Source organism: Gossypium arboreum, chromosome 5, assembly GCF_025698485.1.
Source record: "Gossypium arboreum isolate Shixiya-1 chromosome 5, ASM2569848v2, whole genome shotgun sequence".
In the NCBI taxonomy this organism is placed as follows: Eukaryota; Viridiplantae; Streptophyta; class Magnoliopsida; order Malvales; family Malvaceae; genus Gossypium; species Gossypium arboreum.
In genome coordinates this window covers 16,555,342-16,568,266 of record NC_069074.1, presented here as the reverse complement: position 1 = coordinate 16,568,266, position 12,925 = coordinate 16,555,342, and the positions used below count along the sequence as shown (strand labels likewise).

At 35.6% G+C, this 12,925-nt stretch overlaps 3 protein-coding genes across 3 annotated transcripts; 1 reads left to right on the top strand and 2 right to left on the bottom strand.

Moving 5' to 3' along the window:
• The first annotated feature begins 725 nt into the window (after nt 1-725).
• Nucleotides 726-2,342, top strand: LOC108485417 (B-box zinc finger protein 21). Its single transcript, XM_017789255.2, has 3 exons — nt 726-1,113; nt 1,214-1,681; nt 1,826-2,342. The coding sequence occupies exons 1-3, from the start codon at nt 925-927 to the stop codon at nt 2,096-2,098; spliced, it is 930 nt and encodes a 309-aa protein (XP_017644744.1). The 5' UTR covers nt 726-924; the 3' UTR covers nt 2,099-2,342.
• Nucleotides 2,343-4,469: 2,127 nt separating this feature from the next.
• LOC108485154 (uncharacterized) lies at nt 4,470-5,560 on the bottom strand. Its single transcript, XM_053029178.1, has one exon. It carries the CDS (start codon nt 5,539-5,541, stop codon nt 4,879-4,881), a length of 663 nt encoding a protein of 220 aa, XP_052885138.1. The 5' UTR covers nt 5,542-5,560; the 3' UTR covers nt 4,470-4,878.
• A 3,013-nt stretch (nt 5,561-8,573) lies between these two features.
• LOC108486394 (uncharacterized TPR repeat-containing protein At1g05150-like) lies at nt 8,574-11,875 on the bottom strand. Its single transcript, XM_017790438.2, has one exon. The coding sequence runs from the start codon at nt 11,417-11,419 to the stop codon at nt 9,023-9,025; it is 2,397 nt and encodes a 798-aa protein (XP_017645927.1). The 5' UTR covers nt 11,420-11,875; the 3' UTR covers nt 8,574-9,022.
• Nucleotides 11,876-12,925: the final 1,050 nt, after the last annotated feature.

Sequence of the window (12,925 nt, the reverse complement as noted above, 5' to 3'; positions counted from 1 at the left end):
AAGAATATAAATGCATCCCCATATACTAATAATATATAAAATATAAATCTTTCTTAAATTAATAAAATTTCAAAAGATGAGAGACAAAATAGAGTATTAGTCTTAAATTTAAAATTTGCCCATCATTTTATACAATTAAATGTTCAACAGAAAATACATTTTAGTGTCTATACTGGAGCTGGTTGATATCTGTCATGTTGTCCAGATAATAAGAAAGATAAGAATTCTGATTTCCCATTGCTTTCATTAATCAACTTTGCTAAAAAAAATTGACCATAGAAATAAGGTAATTAAGTCAATAAAATAGTACAATATGGTATTGAGAAATTTGGTGGATTACTAACTTAGATAAATAAATCATGTCATAATTTCATTCCAGCATCTTTTTCATTTTACAAACTCATACTAAATGGATTATTATTTGTAACATCCGCATGAGAATTTTAATATTATATAAGTTAGATAATATATTATTATATGTATAATAAATTTAAATGTATCTTAAAAAGTTACTAAAATAATAAGTGATTACCCACTCTTATCTTTTTCTTTTAAAAAAATAATCTATTCTACCTACATAAAGTGAAAGATTAGATACCTAATTCAGTAGATGGCTTAAGAAATAAAAAAAATTCAAAAAAAAAATTATATATCATAATTAGATTGCTAGCATGAAATAATTTAAAAACATTTTAAAGACAAAGTATTGACGAAATTATTATTATATTTCCGTGTCTCCCACTTTCTTACAGCATCCGAAATATGAATACTCAGCTTGTCAAAAATAATCTATTCATTTCTAAACTGTAAACTCTTACCATTTACTCCAACACATATGCTTATAAACCCTTCTTCATTCCAGCTCATCTAGACTCTTTCAGGGGACCAAGAGTGATCTGATTGGTGCAAAAGATCAACAAACAGATGAAGATCCAGTGCGATGTCTGTAACAAAGAGGAGGCCTCGGTGTTCTGCACCGCCGACGAAGCCGCCCTGTGCGACACCTGCGACCACCGAGTTCACCACGCCAACAAGCTTGCCTCTAAGCACCAACGCTTTTCCCTTCTCCATCCTTCCTCTTCTAGACAAGTCCCTCTTTGCGATATCTGTCAGGTACTTTCTTCCCTTTTTTGCTCTCTGGGTTTAGTTACAGTGTAGATGTGGCAGTTGGCGTGCAGATCGATTGATTTTGGGTTTGTTTTTTCTTTGATAGGAGAAACGAGCTTTCTTGTTCTGTCAGCAAGACAGAGCAATTCTGTGCAGAGATTGTGATGTTCCAATTCATGCGGCAAACGAACATACCAAGAAACATAACAGGTTTCTTCTTACAGGGGTTAAACTCTCTCCTACCACCGCTATCTACACATCCTCTTCTTCATCCTCAGTCGCTTCTTTATCCAACGTTGGCCATTCTGTTCCTGAATTCAAGTCTCAACAATCGGTCAAGAACTCTGTCTCTGCTTCTACTTCAAATTTAAATCGAACTTCGCTTGCTAAATCTTCATCAATCAGTACAACATCTGCTGCAGTAACAAATAACAAGAGCGGTGGAGATGACTTGTTAGCAAGTGTAGAGGGTGGTTCAACGAGTAGCATATCGGAATACTTGATAGAGATGCTCCCAGGGTGGCACGTCGAAGATTTTCTTGATTCCTCTTCACCTTCCTTTGGTTTCTGTAAGGTTTGCATTGATCTATTGTTTCCCTTTCTTACCACTAAGGTCATGACACAGAATGATATGTTCCCTTTTATTAAGTTGTGTTTATGAATGATGTGATTTTTTTCTTTTGGATCTGAATAATTTTGTCTTCTTTTTGGTTTTCAGAGTGATGATTGTATGTTGCCGTTCCTTGATGCTGATCTTGAGAGCAATATGACTACTTCCTCACCAGAAAGTTTGGGGCTTTTGGTTCCCCAATCACCATATTCCCTGTATCGTCCCCAATATTCTTCACAAATGGGAGGGCAAATCGGGTTGAAGGAGACAAACGAAATTATAGGCATGAAAGCTAACAGGAGACGGGTAGATGATTCCTTTACAGTTCCTTGGATCAGCCCTCAATCCACTAGCTCCAAGAGATCTAAGCGTCTCTGGTAGGATCAGATTTTCAAAGTACAAAAACTTCAACTTCTCTTATACTTGGACAACATCATTGCCCTTTCTTTGCATTTTCTCATTTCTTGCTAATTTAGATTTCAGTGTGATGTTTACCTTTCCCCCCTACTCTAATAGAGCCGGTTTCGTTTGTAGCACTTTCTTTCTTTTACCCCTTGTGTACTTGCAGAATGCAACGACTTCGTAAATATTAATGCAAAAATTTATTTACTTTTACAAACAAAAACGTATAGGGCGAAACTATGAAAAATAAAAATAAAAACCCAATTTAAAAAACTAGAATCTAACAGCAGGGATGGCATATCGTTATCAAAAAAAAATCTCAACAGAACCTATAAGTGAATTGTCTCAAGTAACAAACATTCATGGGAACAAAGTAAAGTAATCTCTGCCCTTTCCTTTTGGTCGGGGAGATGTATCATGTCAATAAGAATGGAAACTGACAGAGCGACCCACATCATGAGAAGGGAATAAGAGGAAGAAGATAGATGATAGTTTATGATAAACTGATGATGGGATCGGATAAGGAAAGGAGGGTGGGGCCAGGGCTAGGGGTAGGCAAAAAGGGATGCTCTGGTTTTGTCCTAAAGCAGCCTGCATTATCGGCTGGTGGGCCGACCACATCCTAAGGAGGTCCCTATTCTAGATACGGCAATTCATGCATGAACTTTCTAAATTTTATAAATAAAAAATGAATAGTCAGAAATAATATCTTCTTTAAAATATGAAATAATTTCTATTTCTAGTCTGGTCTTGTTTTTACACTATGAACGTACTTTGTGATAATGGGATAAAAGTAGAAAGTCACAGTTCAAAATTGACGACTGCTGGGTCAATATGTGGACTGCTTGGGGGAGCCGAAAGGTTTTCTTTGTCTAGACCACCCAAACCTCAACCTACCTAAGCTAATTCGTAGGGGAGTTGTGCACGAAGTCGGCTTAAAATTTGAAAGTGTAGGTAAAAATATTATATTTAAAAATAGATTAGTTTAAAGTATGAGTTTGAGTTTGAATATTTAAAATTTTAGTTTAGTCTAATCAGTTTTAAGTTTATAATATATTATATTATATTATTTTTATATATTATGTAATTTATAATATATAAAAATAAATATATATTAAATATATAATATTACTTTAATATAAACATTAAAATAATAGTAAAATAATTATATAAAAATTAATAAATAAAAATATATAAAACTAGTAAATATTAAATTAAAATAATATAAATATTTAAAAAATAATATGAATGAGTCTAAAACGAGTTTAGATTAATCTTTTATAAATATAAATAAATTGACTACAATTTTACACTTAATCAAATTAAACTTGAATAAAAATAAAATATACTAATATATTAGGTTGGATCCGAATTTGTTACTAATCACGAGCAACTTTAATCGTAACTTTATTACTTTTTTGTTGACTCTTGTGGTGGGCTCAAATGACTTTTACTCTTACATGTTACTTGGATGAAATATCACATCAAGATCTTAATTTGCTTGATTATGGCTGTTTTGGATCATTTGCCATCTTCTTTCATCTCAGCGTTGTAGTGGTCGATTTCGCCCACTAGACAAGCAAACATGGTGCCGGATGTAGGCTTGTTTCAATTGCTTTTTATGACGGTAGTTAGTATTGAAACGGTGATTGTTTTATTTATTTTTTATCATGTATTGATATCGGCTTATTTCAATATATCGTTTTAAATTAATTGTTATTTTTTAAATAATATTTAATATATTATATATTAAATATTTATATAAATTGATATCATAAATCAAATCGAATATCAATTCAGTTAGTTGGATGATAATGAAGATATTTTTATCTTATATAATAAAATTTGAATCTAAACTTTTATAGTTTTCAATATTTGTATTTTATCATTTAACTAAATCTCATTATTTATATTAACTTTTATAAATACAAATAAAAATATGCTATAATCTAGTATAAATAAAAGTGTTAGATTCTATGTTGTATTAGCGTAGGTTATTTCTTATTTTATTATATACTGTTTTTATCGGATCTTATTATATATTATTTATTTATGCATACAAATTCATACTTATCTAATTAAAAAATAAATTTGTATTTGATACACTAATAATATAATATATAAGTTCATATTACTTTCATTCAACCATATTAAAATATATTATTAATATTTTTAAAATGATTAAAATAAATATAATTATTATATTTTTGATAAATAATATTATATGAACTTTAAATTATTAAATATAAAATCAAAAATCAAACATTACCAAAATACTAAAACATTATTTATACCTCAGTAAAAAAGAGAGAAAAATAAGTAGCTTAAAGGAGTGTAGTGGATAAATGGGTTTGTATATTTTAGTTGAGACATGTGCCTCCAATAGCCCAAAATCTGTTTTGCTCCAAAAAGTTTCTGCTTTACTACGGGTCCAACAAGTTCTATGAAGGCTTAATTGGAAATGACTGGTTGAGGCTTTAAAGATAAGGTGAATGAGCTTTTTAAATGCTTAAATAAAGTTTCTGCTATTTTCATCCACTAAGGTTTTCCACTGAAACACAAGCCAGTTACAAGAAAAAAAGCACACAGAAAGTCTCAGGTCCATCAAATTGCAAGCAACTCAAAGATTAATCCAAGATGGAATCAAACAAACATTAATTAGTTTAAAAATCTTCAAACCATCACTTTTCTCCATGCTGATTAGAAACAAACGTATATATAAATGAGAAAGGTTATTGAAGAATTTGAATTAGATGAGATCATGGGCGTCTGCAGTGAGCTTTGCACATATGTTGGCAGTCATAGACGCAAGGTCCACCACAATGAAGAGGGCAATCCAACCTCATGCCTCTGCACCTGCCTCTAACCGTGCATTGAGCAAACTCTCCCATCTTATAATCCTCCTTATTGAAAACTCTCTTCCTATGCGCTTGATTTCTGCCAATGCTGCCTTTATCTCTTCCTCTTCCATTGCCTTTTCCTGCTGTTCTTCCTCCACATCCCCATTTATACCAACCACCACCTCCTCCTCCCCATCCCCACCCCCCGCCTCCTCCCCCTCCTCCTCCTCCTCCCCCACCACCTCCTCCACCCCATCCCCATCCGTACCCGCCACCGCCACCTCCTCCTCCTCCACCTCCACCCCCGCCGCCACCACCTCCACCTCCCCCACGACCAACACCTCTATTGTAAGGTCCTCTATTTTTGTTGTTGTTGAGCACAACTTCAGTGGAACTTCTATTGCTTGCTTCAACATTGTCTTTACCTGGGGGAAGCTTGAGATGAACTGAGGGTGAGGAAGAGTTGGTATTGCCTTGAGCTTGAGCAGCAGTACCATTTACCAAGTCATCGCCTCTCAGCCTAACAACCGCCACTGCTACGAAAAGGACGACGAACCAGTAACCTTTTACAGATGTCCCCATCCTTCGATGTCTACTAAGATGCAACTGTTGCCTAAACCTGCTCGACCTATATATACATACTTGGGTTTGTATGAAAGTTTAACTACAGCTACATTTGGTCCCACTTTGACCCAGATCTTAAGGAAAACCCAAAACAACCAATTGCTACTTGTTTTCTTCCAAAAAGTGGTAAAGTTTGAGATGCCTTAGGACACACTTTGTCCCCACTTGTAATGTGACTAGCGCATGCCGGAAGCCTCAGAATTCACCCTCGCCCACTTGCACATGTGAGAACTAAGATACATAATTAGAATAATATCAGTGTATCCTAAATCCTGATTATATAAGTATAAGGGAAAGCAGAAGTGCAACGTGCCATGGACTCGATTTAGTGAACACTTAGCCATATTCGAGCTCCGGGTTCATCAGTTTTGTTGGCTTCTTTGGAAGGTTGAAGAAACATTGAAAGTATGTTTAGGGTCTGTTTGTTGATTGTTTGCATAGTGGCACCGATCTATTAAGGCGGCTATGTTCATTGACATTCATTGACTATCGAAAAGTTTTTCAGCTTTTTTTTTTTCCCAAATGCAATGATCAAAAAACGATCTTTTTGATGGAAAGGCGGAAATTAATAACAAGCACTAATCTGATGAGAGCTGGAAAATGAAAATATAGTTGAAAAAGGACCAAGAGAATTGATGTAGTTAAGGATGTTTAAAAGCTGAGCAGAGTTGAACATTGGTAATAAAACAAACCAACCAAATAGCATCCACTAGCCTGTTCAAGTTTTCGCTTTAAATTACACCTCAACAAGAGCAATCTAGGAAACATATGACAATTTTGGTATTTCATTATTTTTCTGAAAATTTCTCAATCTCCTCCTTACCAGACAAACTTGCTTCACCCTGAAGTTTGGGGAATGGAAAAAAGCAGTGGAGTAAATAACAGTTGTGGGGATACCATAATCTTGCTTGTAAATACGTATTCCTCACAAGATACATAACAAATTGATTTCAGAGCGGTGGTGCCATCATGCCTCCAACTTCATATCCGAAATAAAATATTCCAAAAAGTGATCTGGCACTCACTACTTCATCCAGGCTCAAGTTTTGTAATGGCTTCCTTAACCACCAGCCATCTAGTGCTTGTCCTAACTCCAAAACATGGATTGCTTTGCTTGATTCTCAGACAAACTGAAAACGATGAGATGAGAGAGAGACACACACACACGATTGAACAAAAGAGCAAGTTGGGAGACCACTCAAAGTGTCAGGATTTTGGTTGGAGTTTATTATCATTATTATATATAAAGAGTAGATTAGTTTCAGTACTTTTTCTTTCACGTTCCATCTAAGTTGGGCTGAAGCCTGAACTGCGTTTGTTTGCAATTCTCTTACTGGGGTTTGGACCAGGTTGTCCTGACATATCAAGTTGTCTTAACATTTACTTTGTCATCCCAAGATAGGAAGACTGGCCCATTAACATCCTGGGAGTGAATTATTTATTGAGTATAAGCTATCATCGGTTTTACTAAGCGTCGCCAGCAGTTTGAGTTAGATGCGAGTGCAAGGTCAGTGTTGATGGACATATACATGTTTTCCCATCCCAAGTTCTCGGCACAAGTTTCGTTAGTGGAATAAGCAATTTAGTTTTTGGAATTATGCATTTGAACGCGGCGAGAAAAACCGACACACACACACACACACAAAAAGGATAAAAAGAAAAACATTAAACGACAGAGGCAAGTGGTTGGTTTGACCTTGGTATTCAATCATTGAAACTGGAGTATTCCCCCAAATGGAAGGTAACCTAAAAATTGTCTCATCTCTTCTGCAAGATTAATTGCGACATATGAGGGGTGGAGGGTTCTTGATGAAATCCTTCCACTACTTCAAAATATATTTATTATTGTTACTGTAATTCAATAACATAAAAAAGGACAAAGACACTTTAAATCTGCAGAGGTCAACTGTATTACCTGCCCTCTTTCTCAAAGTCAGGACTAATGATGGCATCCCTACAACTGCTGTCAGATGTCCTCACTGCCCCATCCTTGAGAGTTGAGAGCTTCCACTATAGCGCTACCATTGAAAGTCTTGTAATAATAATGAAGGGCCAAAGAAAGGAAACCACGAAATGAAAATTTAATGCTGCTGTACTGCTGATGTTTGATTTGAATGATTTACAGTTACTTGCAACTACCAACAGATTAAGGCCCTCAATCTTAATTTTTTTAATGAAAATCTTAGATCTTTATATATGTATATAAATGCCGAATAGGAAATAAGAAAAGGGTATACAAAAATTTGCTCAGATTTCATCTTTAAGTATCAGAATATGCATGTATGTTTGATCTGATGGGGCTCTGAACCACTATGGCAAGTTTTCCACTTAAATAACTGATTTATAAAGTTGACTCAGTGCGCTCCAGGTCACTCGGTGGAGCTGCTCCTAAGGAAACTCTCAGTTAATACATGATTTATGGTAATAACTTTATATTAAAATGGAATAATTTTTTTTGGACATAAAAATGGAATAATTGATAATTTATTCATATTTTCTTTACATTGAATGCAGATATCAATATATAACAATCATACTCTTTAGCAAATTGAAATTACTGCTGGCAACACAATAAAAGCCTCTCTTCAGAAAGCAATGAATATCAGAACATAGAAGCTCATATAACAGTTGTTAATACGGGGTGTTGTTCTTGTACCCTGTAATTACTGTTATCCGCTGGAATGATGATTTTGTAAAGTCAAATCTCCCATTCATGAGCATTAACTACTGGTATTTAGCACTTACAACAATGGCAAAACCGGCTTGGGATATTTTCCACTATACTTTTATTTATTGATGGAGCTCTATATGCTTAAATTAAGACTGTCGAACTGAAAAAACAGGAATGAGTTTCACCAACTCTTCCTTAAAGCATTTTAGTTATCTTCTATTGCTGGGCCTGCAATCACCAATGATGTATTCAGTAGTCATATATAAAAGGACAATTGGGGTTATTCTAAATTAACAATGGATACTCAACAAGAGTCAAGTACGCAAAACAATAATCACAATTCATCAATTAGTATCAACTACTTCAGCCGAATAGTCTGAGCAGAATTAATGCTCTGCATCCCCAAAGGATAACATCTTTTTTGCCCAATAGAAACATAACGTTTGTTTCTCCATTGAAATTTCTCCTGGAAAATTCAACACCACCAAGGGAAAAAAAAGGAAGCAGAAGCAGAAGTTACAGTGTAATAATCTCAAATATACATCATCTCAAATTTTCCCCCCCAAAACAGAAGAGTAAAAATACTCTACAACAACTATTATGAAACAGGGATATTTCAGAGCCATCACTTGAAAACGGTTATTACACAAAAGCATGACACGGCCACTGAACATATTGATGAACTGTATATTGCACAATGCACACGGGATGCCTAAAATAATACGATGGAATGGTACAAGATTAGCAAAAGACTTTAAAACCAACTAGCTATGGATCTTTGCGGGATTGCAAATTAAAGCACAAGCACTTATCTTTCATTGCTTCAGCTTCCTTCCCATACTCCTTGAATTTATATTCATCTTGTTTAAAGTTAGGGGGAACCTTCCCCTCACTGTAGCATTGATTACAAAGACTAAAATGAGACTTTACTTCTTTAAAGCGAGAACCGATAATTGGGTAACGGCAAACTGAGCAGACATGGTGTTCATGACGATTCCTATCTCCAGTTTCTAACTTCAGGAGAGTGGACAAGATACCAAAGCCCCAATCAGGATCATTGAACATGACAAGAAACTCATTGAAAGATACCATTGACGTATCTGTTTCTCCATGAACTTCCAGCATTTCACTAACTCCATGAGAAGGGATAAATATAGCCCTCAACAATTTGATGTACTGAACTGCATCTACCTTTCTAATATGAGAACCACCTTCATTTACAGGTCGCCATAAGAGTGCATCAAAGGCGATCCTTTTTCGCTTATCTGGAGGTCCACTGCAAAGGGGCGCAAGAACAGCATAAAACATGCCCAAGTCCACCCTTCCCGATCCTGTTTCATCCAAGACTGAGAGGATTTTCTCATTTATAGCTTTGACAGCTCCTTGGAAGGTTTCAGGTTTTAGAAAATTAAGTAATTTGCGTAGAACTTCTTCCAAATTAGGCTTGCGTATGGATTTCTGAGGACCACCGCTACCAGAATAGGAGACTGGTACATCAGTTTCACTCATTTCTTTCTTCAAAAGATCCACTTCACATCGGTTCAATCTAGTAAGTCTCTGGAAAGCTCTAATTTGAAGAGCATTTCCTAAATCCTGCCTCAGTGTAGTCTTCTCACCCAAAGTCTTGAATTTTGAGGGATCCACTATTACAAAAGCCGCCTCCCCATTGCTACCACCGTTAGTCTTGACTTTCTTCTTCTGTAGCTGCTTCAGATGGTATATGGCATCATGTAACTCAACCCTATTTGTCATTTTTAAGGCCTCCTTCAAAGCTTTCTTAGCTTCTTCAGTTTCTCCGGCCCCCAACAAGGATACAGCCTTATTGAGCTGTGCCCGCCAATGATTCGGCCACACAGCTAAAACCCTAGTGTACATCTCAGAAGCTCTCTGAAACCTACCCAAGTCCATATAAAGCCCACCTAGATTGTATAGAGCGTCAACATGACCTGGTTTCAAATCAATAGCTTTCTGGAAAACTTCAATTGCCCTCTCATCCTCACCCATACCATGCAAAGCTGAGGCTAAATCACAATGTGCATCAGCATAATCTGGTTTCATAAAAATAGCCTCTTCTAAAGCCTTTACAGCTGCCCTATATTCCCCTACCCCAAAAAGAGCACTACCCAAAAGTTTCAAAGCTCTATAATGAGTAGGGCAAAGAATAGCAGCTTCCCTATAATACTCACAAGCACTTAAAACCATACCTTCTCCTTCAAGAGCAATCCCAAGATTGACATAAATTTGAGGAAGCAAGTAACCCCATTGGTTCCCACCAGCCTCAGCTGATTCCAAAGCCAACAGAAACTCTTCTTTAGCTTCTTTGGACTTCCCTAACACATACAAACAATTCCCGGCTCTGAAATGTGGCCTGACATCCATTGGCTGTAATTCGCAAGACCTTTTGAAACATATCAAAGCTTCTTTAAACAACTGGTGCTCATATAAGACCCTCCCAATTGCCATGTGTCCATCAAATGCTTCTTCTCTTGACCTTGCACCATCAGCTCTACTCCTTAAAGCTCCCAATTCTTTAACAAAAAGTGCATAATCAGGCCCTGATTCTTCCCAATATACCCTTTTCTCTGAAAGCTCTGCAGAGGCTCCTAATTCCCTAGACCACCCGGCATCTGAATACGCATCAAAATTATCATTTCTAAATTTCGCGTCTTTCGCTTGCTTTGCTTTCAACCGCTTGAGCAAAATCTCCAAATCATCAACGAGCTTCCACGTGTCGTCGAAAACTATCCCGTGATGCGGCGACACTGCCCACGCCGCCGTCCGTTGCTTCTTCTGCGACTCTATTACTCTCTCATCCGCAATCGACGACGACGATGCTTCGGACACGATGGATGCGCCTTTGTTTTCGTCGAAATTGAGCTCGAGCCCCAGCGCGTCGAAGTCACGGTCCACGTCACCGGCTCCGTCGTCGTAAGTTCTCAACAAACCGTCATAAGTTAACCCCTTTTCGCCGTCAATGAACTCCCCATAGGTTCGAAATACTTCGTCGAGAATGGCGTTAATTTGTTCGTCGCTAAACTTGACTCTGGGGTTAACAGCGACGACTAACGCTGCCATTTCATCTCTATTAAGACCCCCATCTCGGTTCGTGTCGAATTGCTGGAAAATCCTCTTCACCTTTTCTGATCTACTCCCTCTCGTCGCCATTTTCTCTACCTTCTTTTCCCCCCTTCTCCTCTAGGGTTAGGGAATTGCAAATGCAAAATGGTAAAGGTAAAATTTTGGGAAATGAAATGAGGGAGCAAGAAAAAAAAAAAAGATAAAGATGGGTTTTTCTTTTATAAATCAGAAAGTATGAATAGGGAATAATAATAATCCATATGGGAGTGGGCTGGGGGTGTTTAAAATTGGGGTTTTGGGGATGTCTTTTTTGGTTTCATCGGATCTGGGGAAAGTAAAGGGAAACGGAGACCGACGCAGAGAGAAAGAGAGAGACAGAGAGAGAGAGAGAGAGATTGTTGGGGGGGATAGAGTAGAGAGTTGATTTTTTTTTTCTGGCTCTAATTAGCTGTGGGTCTTAGTCCCTTAACATATCACACTAAAATAATTAGGATTAGTATTCGATCGAGTTAAATTGAATCGAGTCATTTTGTAATCATAATTCAAGTTAATTATATAAGTTATTACACCACATGCATAATTATGCGTTAAGAATTATCTTATATATAAGATAACATTTTGTGGTCATTTTGTTATCATTATGACCATAATTATGCATCAAGAATTATCTTAGATACCAAATTATGTCACTATACACAAAATATGATATAGATGGTGTGCCCAAGATTCAAATTCAACAAAATAGATTCAATCTTCCTGGACAACAAAATCAATAATTTAACCAATTGCTTTGACCAAATCAAATCAAAGCAAATGTAAGGTTGAAGTCTTTAAAAGTGTTAATAAAATATCTATTCTAAAAAGTTAAAATCAAACTATTCTTAAGTTTCATCATCTTTGAACACGGTAGATAATACTGATAATTTTATAACAAAAATAAAAATATATTATTAAATTATGAAAATATTTATTAAAAAATTAAAATAAATATTTAATTTTTAAGTTGTAGTTAAGTTTATTATCATTTTCATGTTCCGATAACTTTGACGATTCTAAAAAGGTTACATTCCTTACCATCATCTATTGTTTGTTTAAATCATTTGCAAGAGTAACGCCAATTTGCAAGGATTGGGCTAAGTGACACACAAGCACCACCTAACATTCATGTGTTGTACTAAGAGGTGTTAAGTAAAATTTAGGAAGCATATATGTATAATATTAGTATATTTTATGTTTGTCTATCCGAGTCTAAAGTTTTATCTAAACTTATCTATATTTACAAATAATTAATTCAAGCATGTTGTAGGCCAATCTATATTATTTATTTATTTAAAAAATATATATATTGTTTTTAATTGGAATAAGCCAACATTTAATCTTAGAATATAGCAATTTTTTTCAACTTAATTCTTAAAAAATTTGGTCTATATAATAACATGACACTTTGAGATTGTATTATGTTATTAACTAAAATTTTTATAAAAAATATATTTTAGGTGATAACATGACACGATATCAAAGTGCTACCTCATCATATTTAAAAAACTGGAAAAAGTTGTCAAATTCAATGACTAATATAAAAAACAGGTTTAG

Coding starts and splice junctions, on each gene's coding strand:
- LOC108485417 (XM_017789255.2), top strand. CDS start 925: ATGAAGATCCAGTGCGATGTCTGTAACAAAGAGGAGGCCTCGGTGTTC. Junction 1,114..1,213: donor CTCTTTGCGATATCTGTCAG/GTACTTTCTTCC, acceptor TTTCTTTGATAG/GAGAAACGAGCTTTCTTGTT. Junction 1,682..1,825: donor CTTCCTTTGGTTTCTGTAAG/GTTTGCATTGAT, acceptor TTTGGTTTTCAG/AGTGATGATTGTATGTTGCC.
- LOC108485154 (XM_053029178.1), bottom strand. CDS start 5,541: ATGGGGACATCTGTAAAAGGTTACTGGTTCGTCGTCCTTTTCGTAGCA.
- LOC108486394 (XM_017790438.2), bottom strand. CDS start 11,419: ATGGCGACGAGAGGGAGTAGATCAGAAAAGGTGAAGAGGATTTTCCAG.